The sequence below is a fragment of the Amyelois transitella genome, chromosome 13 (assembly GCF_032362555.1).
Source record: "Amyelois transitella isolate CPQ chromosome 13, ilAmyTran1.1, whole genome shotgun sequence".
Classification (NCBI taxonomy): domain Eukaryota; kingdom Metazoa; phylum Arthropoda; class Insecta; order Lepidoptera; family Pyralidae; genus Amyelois; species Amyelois transitella.
Window position 1 is genome coordinate 7781229 of NC_083516.1, and position 18323 is coordinate 7799551.

The 18323-nt window shown below is 34.1% G+C and overlaps 3 protein-coding genes across 3 annotated transcripts in view; 2 read left to right on the top strand and 1 right to left on the bottom strand.

The window, feature by feature from the left end:
• LOC106129267 (putative polypeptide N-acetylgalactosaminyltransferase 9) overlaps positions 1-18323 on the bottom strand; it is a 134855-nt gene that overhangs the window by 70580 nt on the left and 45952 nt on the right. The window lies entirely within an intron of this gene.
• Positions 2547-8607, top strand: LOC132902429 (piggyBac transposable element-derived protein 4-like). The gene is made up of 2 exons (XM_060947410.1): positions 2547-2639; positions 6856-8607. Exons 1-2 carry the CDS (start codon positions 2547-2549, stop codon positions 8605-8607), a joined length of 1845 nt encoding a protein of 614 aa, XP_060803393.1.
• On the top strand, positions 16551-18281 carry LOC106129390 (piggyBac transposable element-derived protein 4-like). Its single transcript, XM_060947413.1, has one exon. The coding sequence runs from the start codon at positions 16551-16553 to the stop codon at positions 18279-18281; it is 1731 nt and encodes a 576-aa protein (XP_060803396.1).

Genomic DNA, 18323 nt, shown 5'->3' on the forward strand with positions numbered 1-18323 from the left:
TTATTATTTTGTGCAGCTCAGGTGAGTGGTGCGTGTCAAAACGTGAGCTATCATAATGAGCGCTCATTGTGACACATTAGAATTAATTATGTGGGCGCTTGAATGCCGGCGCATCCGTTACCGTTCCATAATTCATTTGTGGTTATACCAATAAATAAGCGTTCATGCTAGGAATGAAGAAAAATAAAAGTAATTTATTAAGGAATGTTTTTAACAATTTTTTCATTAATTTGTTAGCAGGAAAACTAAAATCTCACTAATTTCCCTTAGCGGAAATTACGGGAAATCCCAAAACAGGAAACCCAGCGATTCGCATTTTTAATTGCGAGTTTTGCTTTAATAAATTAATAAATCAATCAGCTTTTACAAATAAAAATAAGTATAAATACATTCCAAAAATAAATGTGAACACATAAAGCCCTTATCCTCTGTACGACGTGATTTGAATCAAAATCACACGTAGGTACATGGAATTGTTGAATGATTGAATAAAACTCATTCAAAGCGCATCAGATATAAATTTTTCGATCAAATGAAAACATCGATTGTTCTTATCGCTGCTCAATTCTTCGGAAAACGAACAATGAGATTTTTAATTTATGATTACTCAACAAAATGACTGTCATGAATGCAAATGTCTTCTTCTATATCAAAATATTGATAATACATACATAAAATCACTTTCCCGTGGGGAATAATGATTTTTTCCACTTGTAACGAACTTTGCTTACTTTTTTCGTTTCATCCGTTTCGGTTAATCTAGACCAAGGTATGCTTCTGATTATGTAAACGAACTTTAAAATAAAAAATCCTATCACTATCCATATCTCAAGTTTTTCTTTTCGAGTCCTTTCTAGACAGTAGGCTTTTTCTACTCTGTACCTGTAAAAGATAAACCTTAAATAAAATTCTAATTGCATTATCAGTAACCACGACTTAGTCCAATTGTAGCCGGTGGATCATCAAATCATCAGAGACAATCTGAGCCATTGATTAACTATTAAAATTTTGCAATTTTTTTTTAAAAGCAACTAATGCAGCAGCATGCTTTTATTTGTGTTGCACTACGAGTAATAATAAATGCATTGAGACAAGCGGGTTTAGTTGCAAAATCGCCAATGTGTTGTGCATTGCGTGTCACAAACGACGCATGTGCGTATGCAAATGAATTTTGATTTTATATAATGAAAGTTCCACTTACCTTCTGGATTAATTTAATTATTTGTAAATTAAGCAATAATTATAGAGAAGGCTACATATGTATGTAGGTAGGTATATATATATATATATATATATATATATATATATATATATATATATATATATATATATATATATATATATATATATATATATATATATATAAAAGCTAACCAATTCTTTTCGCAGCTTTTGTAGAATGTCCGTTAAAATTCTATACTTTTGATGTTAAGACTCTTATTATCAACTCACCGAACCTATAAATACCATCGTATTTTTATTATCTTTCATTATTTATTATCGAAAAAAGCTTGCCTCTGCTTCATTCAACATCAAAGCCCAAATACTGAAATTCATCAACGTATTCCAAAAATATTGTTTTACGAAACAAGATCGTCACTGTTATCTCTAAACAAACTTGATACAGTAAAAAAAGACCACCAAAATCTATCAAAGCGAAACACTCGAAAAACGAGTCGAATATCAATATTGGTCGATGTCTAAGATCACGGAAAGATGGAGAACTGTGTAAATTACTATAATTTATTATCTTCTTGGTATAAGTCCTAGTTTCGTGTGCCCTGGAGATAAATTTAGTTGCTTTGGCAGAATAGGATCACTCAATCAGGTTCCTATGGATATTGTAAGAGACGACTAAGGTAATACTATAAGGTATAGGATTTGCTAGAAAAGAATAAGTGTGCCAGCTACTTATGTATCTCCCCACGCGGATTGTAAAATTCAATAAACGGAAAAGCTCATTTCAGGCTATGTCTAACTATCTCTGAATCTCAATTCCATAACTAAGTCATCCAGCTAGGGCTTATTGCTAAGTAATTGGGAGAGCCTGGGGTCTGACTATAACACCGATGTACAAGTCAGGTTTATTTATTATAACTTTAATGCCGTGTAGTTCCCGGAACCAATTGAAAAAATAATAAGGCTACTCCATCTCTTTCCCATGGATGCCGTAAAAGGCGACTAAGATATTGGCTTATAAACTTGGGATTCTTCTTTTGGGCGATGGGCTAGCAACCTGTTACTATTTGAATCTCAATTCTATCATTAAATAGCTGAACGTGGCCTTTCAATCTTTTCGATAATGTTGGCTCTGTCTACCCCGCAAGGGATATAGACGATATGTATGTATGTATAAAAAGCGTCCCCCGTAGGCTTTCTGTGACCCTGTTGATAGAACCCAGCTTATGATAAAAATCATACCTATTTAATAAAAAAAAATCATATCTCCGTTATTCTTACATCTCAATCGGATATAGAATCGTGGCCGCAGCAAGGCCCCTCGTTGACAAAACAAATTTACATAAAATCCGGGTGAATCCGTAAAAATGGCGGGCGTCAGGCGAGCCGATAAGTTGAGGATATCATTAGTCTGCGGATTCGCCGACTGGTTTGGTCACTTGATAGGCTTTGCAATATATGTAAAGTATACTTTTCATTATATAAATATAAACAATACTAGATTTTGTTTGGGATTTTGATCCCGTGTAAATGTCTAATAAGGTTAATAAAATGAATAGCACAATTTTAAATATATAATTTATGCGAAACAATGAATAGAACAAAAAAGTTTTGAAGTCTTAAAATTATTCCATTACAAATATAAGAACCAATGGAACTGAATAAGACAGCTTCAAAAACATAATCGATCCCAAAGACGTCGGAATTAACTGTCAAAAGGTGATCCTAGGACTCCATAAAGTGGCACCGGGAACAGGCAAAACTGAGAGAGAGAGAGAGAGTCAGTAAATACAGACAAAATTAGTCGTGATGAGTAAAATATTGCAGATTAAAAAATTATCCCTTCTTGATTGTGAAGCTGATTAGCTATCGATCTGAAAAAACAAGTATAATCACCGTTAATCCGTTGAAAAAGAACCGCGTCGCGAAATCAATTACGGAATTGTAAAAGAAGGACATTTCCCAGTTATTACAAATAACCGTAATCTGATTCAATCGCCGGTGTACGGAAACGTTCATAACTCCGGCGAGACTGGTGCCTTTTATATCGGAAAGAAACAATTTAAAGAGATTCCTCCTTTAAGGATTTTCTAGCGATACTCGTTCGCTTAGTAGAGCTTTTTGCGAGAATTCAATTTTTACTTAAACTTTTACGATGTTTTTCAGCTCTAAGTTAAAATTTTATGATCATGTGAGATAATAATTAAATTATCTCAGTTTTCTCTGATGTCGCGATCGAAATGGGAAAGAGATCGGGGTCCGCTTATGACTTCGACTCATGAGATGGGTAAGTCTAATATGCAATCGCCATGTGGCTGCCAAATGTCTATCGACAAACGACAGCGGCATCATCAAAGCTATCAATTTATCAAGAGATGGAGTGTAATAAGTAATCATCATCAATAATCATCGGTCAAATAAGACGAAAGTAAACGAGGAAACAAGTAATTTTATTTTAACACAGGCAGATCTGTGACAAAAATATAGCTTTAAATAAATTGCCCAATCCAAGGAGCCTGCAAAATAAATGCAACGTTTAAATAATCAATCGCATTAACACATTGATAATACATTTTGTCTCACCAAAAACGACAATACAAATACCGTAATCCCTCTCGGCATAAACGTGAATGTTTTCTATAAATAAATCCATTTGATGTAAAGCAAAGGCTGACCCGGAAAATGCGAGTAAAGCCAACCATTTATAAGGACTACGCATCGTAACGAAACGTATCAGTTACAATTACACACTAAGTAAATGAAAGTGGGGGATTTACGCGGCTCGAAACATTTTTTCTTAAAATATTGTTTATACACAAACTGTGTAGGATAGCAGCAGTAAGCTGTCTATTATTCCTACCGAAACTAACATTTGGAAACACTATACACATATCACCGGCCGTGCATGAGAAGAGAGACGATATGAAAATTATGATATTTCACGACAAACTTTTCTCCTGTTCATGTTTATGGAAAGAAAGATAAAAATAGAAAGATAAAAATATTACAAAGAAGTAGTCGTCGAGTGTAGGCGTATGCGGCGGTGGCTTGTTTTTGTGTACCATGGTCAGACATGAAGGCTGCTGTAAAATCCCAAACACATCATAGCCTTCTAAAAAAATGTAACTCACACGTCGTATCTGATCCGATAATTGTGTAATTAAATCCGATATCCACCTATAACGTTCGTTTATTACCGCGATTAATGAGAATACTGATAAATTATTGATTATTATTGTTAACTACCCATCAATTTCGGCTAATTGATATGACGCGAAATTAAAACACGTAAAGTGTATGAATTCACAAATAATTTACTTTTTATGGGTCGTTGAGTTTTAAACAAATTGAATTTGACTTTTTAAAGGTATAACTAATTTTGTTTAAAAAATATGTTGGTTCAATATGATATTTTTTTTAGTTAAAATAAATATTCTGCAGGAGGCGCTACTGAGCTCTTAAATCCGTCATGAAATATGTGCCCATTTCTCTAAAATGCTTTCATACTGAACCTGTAGGCATAATTATGAAAATCTCTAGCCTTGTACCTTTATAATTAACGAGGGCGCTAGCTTAACTTTCTTTTAGACCGTGGTCTGCTGAAGTTTTATAAGGGCAGCCGTACAGTTTATATTCCCAAACTGCAAGTTGCAGCACCGGCGACTGACATAATTACATAACATATTATTTTAAACCATCATCATACATACATATATCACGCCTCCTTACCGGAGGGGTAGGCAGAGACCACATCTTTTAACTTGCCACGATTCCTGCACAGTTCTTTCGCTTCATCCACATTCATAACTCTCTTCATGCAAGCTCCATCATCATATTAGTATTATTCATTTAAATTTTTATGACAACTTTTCGAAAAATTGCTAACACATAAGAAATACAAAAAAAAAGAAATACATTACAAAAGTAGTACCAAAACTTTGTGAATTTTTGTTTTCAACGAATTAAAACTCAAAAGTAACTTCTATTAATAAAAATAAATTAGCCGCTTAATAGTAAAAACTTGAAATTAAAATATTCCCGGGGAAAAAGCCGAAAAGGAAAAATTAAGTATTGGAAATATGAATTCTTTAAAAACGGTTCTATTAATTCAAAGCCTTATTTGTCGAGATAGTTCTGCTGTTCCAAAATTAAAAGTGACATAAATAGTGCGTTCAAGTCAGAAAAAGCAAGACATAACATTTTTTTGATGTCATAAAAAGAATCATACAATTGACAAGAACTCTTTTGTAAGTCAAGAAATTAGAATCACAACTGCAACAAGTAAACAATTATTACATAAAGAATAAAATCCGTCTATAAATTACTCAGAAAGCGTGCGGTCGGCCTATTTAGGCTGTTTAATGTACTGCCGTTTAAAAATCTGACTTTCAGAGTCGGTGCTCTTTATTTATAGCAGTTTTTTGTTTGAAAGAGCAATATTTTTATTTGGATAAACAGGGCTTTTATACTTAACTGAATTTATGTATTTAACAAGTAAATAAGGTTGTTGGGGGTAATTGAAAATGTTCGTTTTCGGTCACGCGGCCATCCGTACACTAAATCATTTGATTTATTTTGTAGATGGGATAATTATTACCAAATCTTATAAATATCTTGTAGAAATAAATGAAAAATTTTACTTTACCCATCTATTACCAATTTCCGGATCACTGCATGATATTTACCTGAGAAAAGAAACAAAATATACTATATGTGTAATGAATAAAATCGTCAATCAACATAGTAAGTACCATTAATTAAACGAATCGCTCTCGTAATTAAACAGGATTTTTCAAATAAGTTTAATTGAAATTTCCAGGCCTCTGTGACCTAAATATAAATTTAGTTTAGCAATTTAAAAAATCTTCATAAGCTAATTTTAGTATGGTAAAAAAAAACAATAACTTATAAAATCACCCAAGTGATAAGTACCTACTACTAATCATTTTCTCAAATGACAAAATTTCTCTCACAAAAACAACAATGACGTATTCTCAACGTATACATACATATGTCATTCCGATTCAATCAAAATCGATCGAAGTCACTAACCTGTTTGCAAGAATATAATTTGATGGCATTGCAACATCGCTTACACGCGAACGACCGAAGCGAATTATGTATGAATGTTTATAACGCCGTAAACCCAGAAGCTTTGTTGTCAACTGACATAGTTTCAGTATTGGCATTCGTCGTAAATCCATAATAAACATTCGGAATGCAAAAGCTTCCTTGCACTTTATGCCACTTTAAAATGGTAAAATCTATACATATAATAAAATTGTAGAAAAGTGCTGTCTGTACATTGAAAATAAAAATAAAAAAAATAGCAGGGGTTATTGTTATGTCGATGTCGAACCCAAAAACGTAATTAACCCTTAACCACCTACGTGCGGTCTCTCAGACCGCAACGTATTTTTGAACCATTTTTTTTCTTTGTGTTGGTATCGTACGGCCGCGTGCTTCCAAGTACCTTTTCTACATGTCACTTAGTATCGCGCTTGCGCTCGGCGAGGGAACATGTGCGCGCGTTCGCTCTAGGTAAGTGAAAATCTTTTGCCAGCGGTCTCAGAGACCGCACGTAGGTGGTTGCGGGATTTTACTGTTCTTATACATTTTATCTGTTTTAGTGGCAATATGAATAAAAACGACGAGAATATTCAAAGGTGGCTATAGCAGGAGATATCAGATGAAGAAGATTTACCAAATGAAGATTGTAGTGATGTGGAAGATAATGTAAGTGAGGATTACGCTCAGGTTGAAGACTGTGAATCTGAATCGGAATTGGAAGGAGATGAAGAGGACAACAATACAGTTCATTCTGAACCAACAGTTGCTTCAAGGTCACGTTCGCGTTCCAGGACGCCTCAAGTTGATAGTGACTCTTCAGATGATATTCCGCTTGCGCAATTACAATCCAGAAGTAGGCCAAGAAAGAAAAATTATTTTGGGAAAAATCGGTTTCGCTGGGCTTCTGTGCCTAGTATCGCTCGCTCAAGGACACCACAGCATAATATTGTAAATCAAACGCCAGGTCTAAAACCAGTTTTCCGTGCAATGCTCAATAATTCTACCATGCCATTGGATATATGGAGTCTTTTGTTTACCGATGAGATGCTGGAAAAAATAGTGCTTCATACTAATGAGAAAATAAGAAGAATTAGGCCGAAATACAAAAAACAGACGTGTGTTCAAGACTTGGACCTTATAGAACTAAAAGCTTTCATTGGGCTTTTGTTTTACACAGCGATTTTTAAGGAAAATCATGAGCATTACACGTCATGGTATAGTAGTGATGGCACTGGGAGAGAGATTTTCCGATGTATTTTGAGTAAGAATCGATTGGAAGTTCTGCTAAATACTATTCGATTTGACGATGCAGAAACAAGAGAACAACGTCGTGAACAGGATTTGGCTGCTCCTGTTTCAGAGCTCTTTCAGTCTTTAATACAGAACTTTCAAGACGTTTACTCAATTGGAACATGCGCTTGTATAGATGAGATGCTAGTGGCTTTCCGTGGGTGCTGTAAATTCAAAATGTTTATGCCAAAAAAGCCAGCTAAATATGGCCTAAAAATTATGTGCATTACAGATGCAAGAAATGGCTACCTTATTAATGCCTATATATATCTCGGCAAAGATTCTGATGGGCTTACTTTGACCCAAGAACAAAAGCGTCTATCAAAACCAACTCAAGCGGTTTTACGTCTGATTCCGCCAATCGAAAACTCAAATAGAAACGTCACTGCTGACAACTGGTTTTCTTCGATCGAGCTGGTCAATGTTTTGAAAGAGAAGCACCTTAGTTTCGTGGGTACTTTGAAAAAAAATAAGCGAGAAATACCGCCAGAATTTAAACCATCTCGAGCGCGGGCAACAGGCTCTTCAATTTTCGGTTTCACCAAAGATATCACGTTGTCTTCTTACGTACCAAAGAAAAACAAGGCAGTAGTTATGGTGTCAAGCATGCATCACACTGCAAGTGTTGATGAAAGTACAAAGAAGCCTGAAAATATATTATACTACAATCAAACTAAAATTGGAGTAGATCTACTGGACCAAAGATGTTCAAATTACTCCACTGCTCGTCGGACGCGCAGGTGGCCTTTGGCTATATTTTATAGAATGCTGGACATCTCTGTTTCAAACGCTTACGTCATCAATTGTAGCAACCAAGCACAGAAGACTGAAAGTCGATTTAAATTCATAAAGAAGTTGGCCGAACAGCTTACGAAACCACACATGGAACGTCGCGTAAAAAATGATCACATTACACGAGATGTCAAAAATTCTATCCGTCGTGTTCTGCAGATATCAGAAGACCTACCAACCTCTTTCACGACGGAAAAACTTGAAGTTCGCAAAACATGCATCACCTGTGATCCGAAAAAAAAAGCGCAAGACTGCTTTCTTATGTTTCATGTGTAAGAAACCAATTTGTTTAGAGTGTTCCAATAAAATGTGCTGCAATTGCATCGAAAAAATTTAAATGTTACGGCATTGCAATTTTTGTTTATTTTCATACTTTTACTTACTTTTTTTGTTTAGTATTATAGTTGGACGATTGAAGTTACTAAAAATAATAAAGAGATGTTAAACATTTATGTTCCTAAGATTCTAGATCTCATTTTCTATGATAAGTCAAGAAAAATTTATAATAATGTTTTTATTTAGTTTTTTGAGTATATGGCTAGATTTTTACGTAATTTTTGTTGGCTGTGGCTCTAAAATTAAAGTTAAGAATAAACACAGTTCGTAAATGTTATCAGTTATTTCATTATTCCTTTAAGTTTTAAATAATAAGGTCAAATTTTGCTGGAGTCTGTGAGACCGCACGTAGGTGGTTAAGTGACAAATATAGGTGGTAGGTGGTACAGGGTTAACTTTTTTTTTGTCTGTTTGTCGGTTTGTCTGTTTGTCGGTTTGTCTGTTTGTCTGTTCACGCTAATCTCAGAAACGGCTGAACCGAGTTGGATGCAATTTTCACGAATATATTGTGGTATGCTTCAGTTATGCTTTAGTGTTTGTTTCATGTCAATCGGTTCATAAATAAAAAAGTTATGTCAAATTAAAGAATCACGTCGAACACTATTCTATGCTTATACATAGGCACCATTAATCTCCGCAACTATTTGACGGATTTGGTTGAAATTTTGTACCGACATATTTTAGAGCCTGGCGCAACATAAAGACTACTTTTTACCGCGGGAAAACATCCGTTTCCCATGGGAATCGGTAGTATATTGTTTTTTTAACGCCTGTTCCGGTCAACGAACGACGTCGATCATTGTTACTAGATAGGTAAATTACAATCATTAATAGAATATGTTATAGTTACTTATTACCTTGGAATTGACTGGATTACCATGGGAAAAAAATTAAAAGGGCTCATCTAAATTCTTTCTACTTAAGTTAGTTTAGGCTGATATCATAAACTATAAGAATAATTTACCGAGGGAAATCATAGTACTCCCATGGGAATGAAAAAACATTGTTCTTTTACGGCTGAAGGTAGTTTGTAAGCTGTTGAATTTTAAGAATAATGTCGAACAGATTCCTTCCAGTTTCCCGTGGGTCTGAGATGTTATCCCGCGGTAAAAAGTAACATAAGTGTTGTTATTTCCAAGCCTAAACTAACTGTTTGCCAAATTTCATCCATATCTGTTCAGTAGTTTTTGCGAGAAAGACTAACAAATATGCGTCTATACAAAGTTTCGCGTTTATATTATTAGTAAGAGTTAATTCTATTACGAATAACTACTTTTTTTTTCTCTGTTAGTAGAATTTACTGAAACTTTATAATAATTTTTATTTATAATAAATATCTTTATAGAGAAGTTAAATAAAAATTATCGGTTTAGGAATCGCGGTTCAGCTTAGGATGGACGTTTGTCGGTTGCATACGACGACTGCGCGCGCGGGTAGGTATATAAAGCGCGCCGAGAACCGCGCCGCGCCATTAAAGTAGGTTTTTTAGCTACCCAAAATGACTGTGATTATGATCCAAAATAAAAATAAGTATATATTTAAAAAAAAACGCTGCTCATAGTCACTATTCCACGCGAACGAAGTCGCGGGCACAGCTAGTGATAAATATATTTGGGTAGTAAGTTTTGTTTTTCGTTTTTATATAAATCCTTTTTGTTAGCTTCTCTAATTTTTACGCTGGTAACATTAACAGAGAGAATAGTGAGTCTGTGGTACGATGTAAGACGTTAAAAGATGTATTTTAAGAAGTCTAATAAAATAAGAAGATTTACGATATAATTCCGCGCTGTTTTCCTTTAAATCCCACATATATAATACAACGGTGGATTAAATGGAAAAAAAAACTTAACTTAAAACAAAGTGTAACTGAGAGAGAGAGAGTGAGAGGGAGAGATGCTGATGCATACATACATACATATGTATAATCGCGTCTATATCTCTTACGGCATAGAGCCAACAGTCTCGAAAAGACTGAAAGGCCACTTTCAGCTTTATGGCTTCATGATGGAATTGAGATTCAAATAGTGTCAGGTTGCTAGCCCATCACCTACATGGGGAATCCCGAGTTCCCACTGAGAAAGATATGGAGTTATTCCATTCTAAAGTGCCGTAAACCACACGGCAAAATGTAAAATACAAGTATTGAATTAATTTACATTCATATTATACTACAGAGTTGATTTTAATTACACAACAATATGGCGGTCGAGTAGTACTTAAGAAGGTTTACGAACGCTATAACTATTTGGCAGAGAAGTTATAAACTTTGGTGTGCAAAGTTCAGTGTGGTACATTAATAATACATTCTAACCTTGCTTAGATTCAATATTAGTAAGTAAGTAAATACTTTATTGTCCAATAATGGAGCACATTACAAATAGAAAACAGTTGTACAGTACAAAAGCGGGTGTATCCCTAAGTGGGATCTCTTCTAACCAACCTGACATTAAGAGGATCGCATACAAAATTGAGGCTTACGTGAGCAACAAGTCATTTACAAGATATGCTACTTAAGATTTTTATAATTAAATATACGTACAAATAAGGTTTTTTTTTTATATTTACATATAAATAAGATTGTGCCAATAAAGCAAATAATTAATTTAAGCTGATTAATTAAATAAGTAGTAGTTAAAAATTTGAATTGGATTTTAAAAAATGTATGTTTGTATGTTCTTCGTAATCTTATTTTTACTTCTGTTTTTGAAAATTTATTTGCAATGTTATAAATACGTTTGACAGTTTCTATTTCTTGTATTCTAAATAATAACATAGTTATTTGTTTAAGAATTGCTTTGATAATCTTTTAGGTAATTAATTATATGAGTATCGTAAAAGGCAACTAAGAGGAAGATAAACATAGGATTATTTTTAAGGCGATGGGCTAGCAACCTGTCTCTATTTAAATATCAGTTCCATCATTAAGCCAAACAGCTGAACGTGACCTATCAGATTTTTTAAGACTGTTTGCTCTGTCTACTCCGCAGAGGATATAGACGTGATTATATATGTTGTGTGTATTATGTGTATATATATATATGTATGTATGTAAATCCTTTAATATTATTGTAAGTCACATTTACTTGTAAATCATCTTATGTTGTACTTCTTTCATGTCGCCCACTAACGTAAATTTGATTGATAATTCTATTGATGTTTTTTTATTGCGAGCTGTTTCATCAGATAAGGCTTTCATACCAGTCAACCATAAAAGCTCACGGAAAATGTATACATTGAAAATATATTTTTACCTAATACGATGCGTAGGTAGTATGAAGTTCTTTAGAAATTCATTGATAATATATAATATGGGAAAACCCGACAGCACAAACGTGTCAACTCACAGATATTATGTCGGTATGCCTATGTAGGTAGAGGCTAAATAGCCTAAAAGTAAAGGTGATGCCAAAATTGAGACTAACGCTATGAGGATGACGATATTGATCTAAATTATTACACCATTACATGCGCATGAGCACCCATCTCAAGCAATTATTTGATGACCACTGACTATCGCACAAACCTGTATTCATCTTTCCACCAACTTTATGAAATTAACCTTTACGGCATTGAATCTCAACATAGTTTTCTTTGGCAATGCTCCTTTGTATTTGTATGGAAGCAACAATGGTACCCAAATGGGGTAATGATCTTACGGTATCTGACTCGCAATGACCGCAGTCGATTCACTGGGGTCACAGGTTCGAGTCTAGATGCTTATTATGGTATGTTCCGGTTGAGATTGCTTTCAGCCCGTGGGATTTTAATTTAACAGTGATAGAGTATTATCTGGATTGACATTCAATCCGAAATTAAGATTTCATTAAAGCCACTCAGCTGAAGGTGGCCTTCGAGTCTTGTGACTAATTGACTCTGCCTACCCATAGCAAGTTTAAATGTGATAAATATATTTGGGTATCACAGAAAGAAGGAAGATATCCGAATTAATTTAATAGTTCTTTGAAAAATTATAGAAGCATGTGATATAAATGCTATACATTTCAAAACCACTACCTACCAACTCTGTTTAATTTTTGTGATTTGAGAGCTTAAAATAAATTAAAAAGAAACGATGTCTATTTGCATCTACCCGAAAATGTTTGCTTTAGAAACAACAACCAGCAAATAAATTTACAATGAATACATTTTTAACGAAAACATCTTTTTCAGCTTGCATCTTACAAGCACATTATGTAGAAAAGCATATTCCTAATACAGAATACAATTCTGAATTTCAGTATTACAAGAACAACGCAGCAGAATGTGATCATAATTATATTGCTAACAGAGCAACAGCTGCTCTTCTAATTGCCCCTTGCCTCCACATGGAGGCATAAATTGAATAAAAAGCAGATAAGACTTCTTATGAGAATAAAAATAAATTTGGCTCAAAAAAGTTGAATTTATTTCAAGGGTATTAATGCCAGTTAATAAACTTCATTGAAAAAACGACACCAAATGACTAATTGACAGGGATATCAACGTACTGTCCTAGATTAACAGTTTATAAAATTAACAAAACTAGAATGAAAATCAGCTGGATGTTTCGTTTCGTGCGTGGAGGATTCACATTTCATTCTATTTATATAACACAAAAAATAAAACGAGGCACAGTTAAGAACAAAGATTAAGCGATGAGAAAAATTAGACTGGAGAAGGAAAATTTACTTTTTATTTATTTAAACCTTATTGGACAAACAATGTTGATACAATGGGCGGACTTGATGCTAAATCCATTATCTAGTTCTTCTTGATACAACAACAACATGACTTCGTTATAATATTTCTGTACTTACGACAATTTATGCCTAAAGGCAATACCATATAATCGATTACTAATACTATAATCAACTGGTAATTGAACGATGTTGACTTCTGAAGGCGCTTTTGATGGGTCTAATTAGTAGGAATAGAAATTGATACAGCAACAAATTTTAAACGAAGATCAAACGAACGTAATAAAATTGGATGTTAATGGCAGGATAAATTTCGATGTGAACACTGAACATAATTTTGTAAAGATGGATGATTTTCCATCTTTCAAATTATGTTCATCGTTATCAATACAGCATTTTTTAATAAATATAGACTCCTGGAAAAGAGCTGATTTAAATTAACTATTTTTGTATCGGGTTTCCATTCCCACGGGACTTGTAATGCACTGCGGCCATTTTGGATTTTGGCCATTTTTTTTTCAATACATTTAAACCATATATTCAATTTCATATATCAAAATTTAAAAACCCAGTAAACGCACACTCGCTGACATAGTGTGGACAACACATAACAGATACGTCTGTCACCGTCAAAATCCGTCCAATTAACCATAATAATAGTCTGCTGGTTTACCACTAGCCACAGCAATTAACTTGATTTCCAACGTGTGCCACATGTAATGTTGGCGTAATATGTCTTTGGTGTTATTCATCAACTGATTTTACAAAAGCAATTGAATTACCTAAAAATGATTTATGTTACATAATTATTAAAGTTGTAGGACTTTCTGATGAAAACTGAAGAAGAAATTAAAACCGGAGAGCGTATATAAAAAGATGAATATATAGATGAAGCACAGAAGATACAAGGTTTACGAATGGAATCTTGGGATGGGGTAACACGCTCTTTTTTAACACCCTGCAAAATCTCCATAAGTGTCCCTAAAATATAAGTTCAATCATGGCATGTGGCAACTTGTAGTCTCCGTCTTCCTCTCCGGAAAAAAAGGCGTGATATCAGATGGAACACATAATGTTTTTTTTTTCACCACCATTAATCACCATAATTATATACCTTAAAAGTTCATCACCTAAGTAAAAACATGATCAAAATACCACAAAACTACGTGATGGTTTATTAATAAGTACCTATATTGCAATATTTAATAAGAGAGGTCGTATTTATTGGCAAGGAAGACCGCATAGTTCAAGCATTCCGGTGAGGCAACCAACTGACCTTTCCCTCCTCCCCTCCCCTTCCGCGACTATTCATCCCCACCCCTGCCAAGTTTGAAGTTTATTCGCTTTGGAACTATCTGATATTAAAATGATAATTTTCATTATTAAACGTAAAATTTGATTCTGATTTGTATCTGTAATCTTAAAGTGAAACCGCAAAGTACAGGTGATACACGTTAGATTTTATATCAATAGACCTTTTAATGGCTTTCTAATGAAATCTAAATGTATCGTTGCAATCCTGTTAACATTGATAAAAATATTTTTTTTAAACAATTTAATGAATTCAATTAGGTAAATTAATGCAAATAAAAGTAAGCTACCCATACTTATCTACCTTTTAATGCGCTAACTTCATAAATGGTCTTTAATAAATTTCTATATTAAGAAGAGGACGATACAGGAAGTTGTCACCGACCGCTAAAACGATTCCAACCCCAATTAACATTGTAAATGCAAAAATGAGTTTATTTGTTGGTAGCCAGTAATGGTGACAGACTCTTCACAGTGACTAAAAACAGGAATTGTAGTTTACGCATGCCGGGGTGCGGGCGAAGTTAGATACACAATATTTCGTTAATAATGGAAGCGATACTGTAGCACCATTGAGAACAAACCCATTCTACTTGCATAGTACTTGAAACACCAAAGCTCTATCTAAGGCTGCTTCTGCTATATTCCTCTTAACAAAACGATGCTCAAACCTTCTTTATTAAGATGTTATTATACTTTGAAGTAGAAATTCTGCTGATTATAAAAAACGATTCAGCTTTCAATAAAGACGCTTATAAATCTAGGTTAGTAAGTGGAAACACTTATTTGAGTCTGAATCTCGAATTTTCAGACCATTTTCTTTCTATATTTTTGCTTATTGTAAAATAAAATTATATTACTTATCTTTTCTTTTATCTCTCCCTTTCTCTCTTGTTATTACGTTACTTTAATTGAAATATAGACTTGGGCATTTGTCATAAATATTTAAAAACTGACACCTGCCAATATAAATATAATTTAACTAAGAAACTTTGCTGTACTGTCTTACTTAGATTTATATTTATGTTAGAAAATGAGAAGGGAATAAATAAGATAAATCTTAGATCGATAAAAATTCTGAAAATTTTCCAAACAAAACCTAAACATGGCCGCAGGGAGGATGCATCAAAAAAAAAAAACGCAAAGATGATGAAGGGAGATTAAGAATAGAATACCATCAGACCAAGAACATATGGCGTCACCTTAACAGCTCAACTCAGTCCGACTTCTCCATCTGAGAGGTACCTCGCACAATTTCACCTTAACCCTTTCAAGACTAAGGGAAACATTTTTCCCTTTTGGAAAATTCGTAATCTGTTGTTCAATAACTGCCTAGTCAATAATATTTTTTATCTATGTCATATAAAAACGTATGCTCAAGGCCTTTAATGTATTTCTGAACGCATAAAAAAAAAAGAACTGTCAAAATTTCTTGGCGCTAATATCTGAATATTCGCGGGCGGAACGTCTGCTTATTTTACACTTTTGTAAAATAATAAAAATAAAATAACTTTGTTTTATCCCGAGTTTTTTATAATTTGGTAAGTACAATTTTATATTATAATAATGTTAATTGCAGATAATAAGCCGCAGTGACTGAAAATAACAATTTATTATATGGGAAATATTTTTCCCTGTGGTCCGCAAAGTATTTATTTGTGTAGTATTTCTGAGGTATTGTGTTAGTTTGTAACTTTGTTTGTAAGGGCTAATCTTCGGAAATACTAAACCGATAATGAAAAATCTTACACAACAAAAAGCTAGACTATTCAGGAGAGCTATATTATGACTTATTATATTATGATGCTTCATTATGATTGAGTGGAAATTAGCAGGAATACGCTAAAATTTTACAAACTATTTTTTTTCTAATAGTATATTATATTTTTTCTAGAAATGGCTAGAAAGGGTTGTAGAGAATTTCATATTGGTGATGAAGATATAATACAGCTGCTGATGGCGGATAATAGCGACGAAGAAGATGACCTACAGTTAGACGAAGAAGACCAACAGTTTATTGAACAAGATGTAGAAAATGGGACTGCTGTAGTTGTTATTGAAGATTCCGTTTCAAATGAACGGGACCAGAACAATCAAAGCGCGTTATCTTCTTCTTCAGAAACTATCCCTATTTTCGGTTGGAGAAAGAACTCATACGTACCACACGAGTTTCATGAAAGTGAGTATGAATTTGGGCGTATAAATATACTCTCTGACCGGCAGGGCATGTTGTTACCAATGGAGATTTTCATGGAAGTTACACAACTTGATCAATTAGTATCTGATATCATAGTAAAAGAAAGTATCAAATATGCACAACAGAATGGCAGACCTTTTACTGTTAGTTTTGACGAAATGAAGGCGTTTTTGGGCATGAATTTTGTTATGAGTTACCATGTTTTGCCAACCATTAGAAATTACTGGTCAACTGATGAAGACATGAGTGTCCCGTTCGTCGCTAATGTTATGCCTAGAACTAGGTTTGAGCAAATTCGTCAAAATCTACACTTTAGTGATAATGATAATAACCGGCAATCAAACGATCGAGCATACAAAATTAGACCCGTTATGCAACACTTCAATTTATGTTTTCAAGCAGCAATGAATAACTCAAAAAGACAATCTATTGATGAGCACATGATCAAATTCAAAGGGCATAACATAATGAAACAGTACATCAAAAATAAGCCAATAAAATGGGGGTTCAAGATGTGGTGTCGAGCCGAGTCTTCAACAGGTTACTTGTACCAATTTGATCTGTACACGGGCAAAAAAACAAACACCGAAGTCGGACTTGGCGAGTCTGTTGTTCTAAGTCTATCGGAACAGCTAAAGGGTCTAGGTTGCGAAGTGTATTTTGATAATTTTTTCAATTCGCCTGCTTTACAACATAAACTAATGACTCAGAATACAAAAGCATGTGGTACTGTTCGCACAAATAGAAAAAGCGTGCCCAAATCATTGCCGACGGATAAAAGTATGCAAAGAGGTAACATTTATGCTGTAAGTTCAAATGGAATAACATTTACCAAATGGATGGATACTAAAGCAGTTCACATGTTGACAAATTTTATATCCCCAGTGCAGACTAGTACAATAAAGAGGAGGCAAGCAGGAACTGCCCAAAAAATAAACGTTACTTGTCCGGAGGTAGTTATGCAATATAACAAATACATGGGTGGTGTGGACCTCATGGACCAGCGCAAAGCCTGTTATGAAGTTGATCGAAAAGCAAAAATTAAATATTATTTGCGCCTATTTTTTGATATGCTAGATATTGCCATGAATAATGCGTATCTAGTCTACGTAAAGTTGCATGAAGCTCACCGAGTGGAAGGGCCACTTTTGACTAGTCTAGAGTTTCGCCAGCACATAGCACGGGGTCTAATAAATAATTTTACATGCAGGCAGCGATCTAGGCCAACTTTAGTGTCCTCTGAAAAGTTACGTATTGGCAACAAACGCAACTTACCAGCTCATAATATGCAAAAAGCTGAGAAAATGAAAAGGTGTGTCAACTGCGCTAAACGGCGCATAGAAAATAGGACATATAATATATGTGTCATGTGCAATGTACACTTATGTTACACAAGTACCCGAAATTGTTTCGCGGAGTACCACAACTAACATTTTTTTTTCATTTTTATTTATATTTTTTATGTTAGGCAC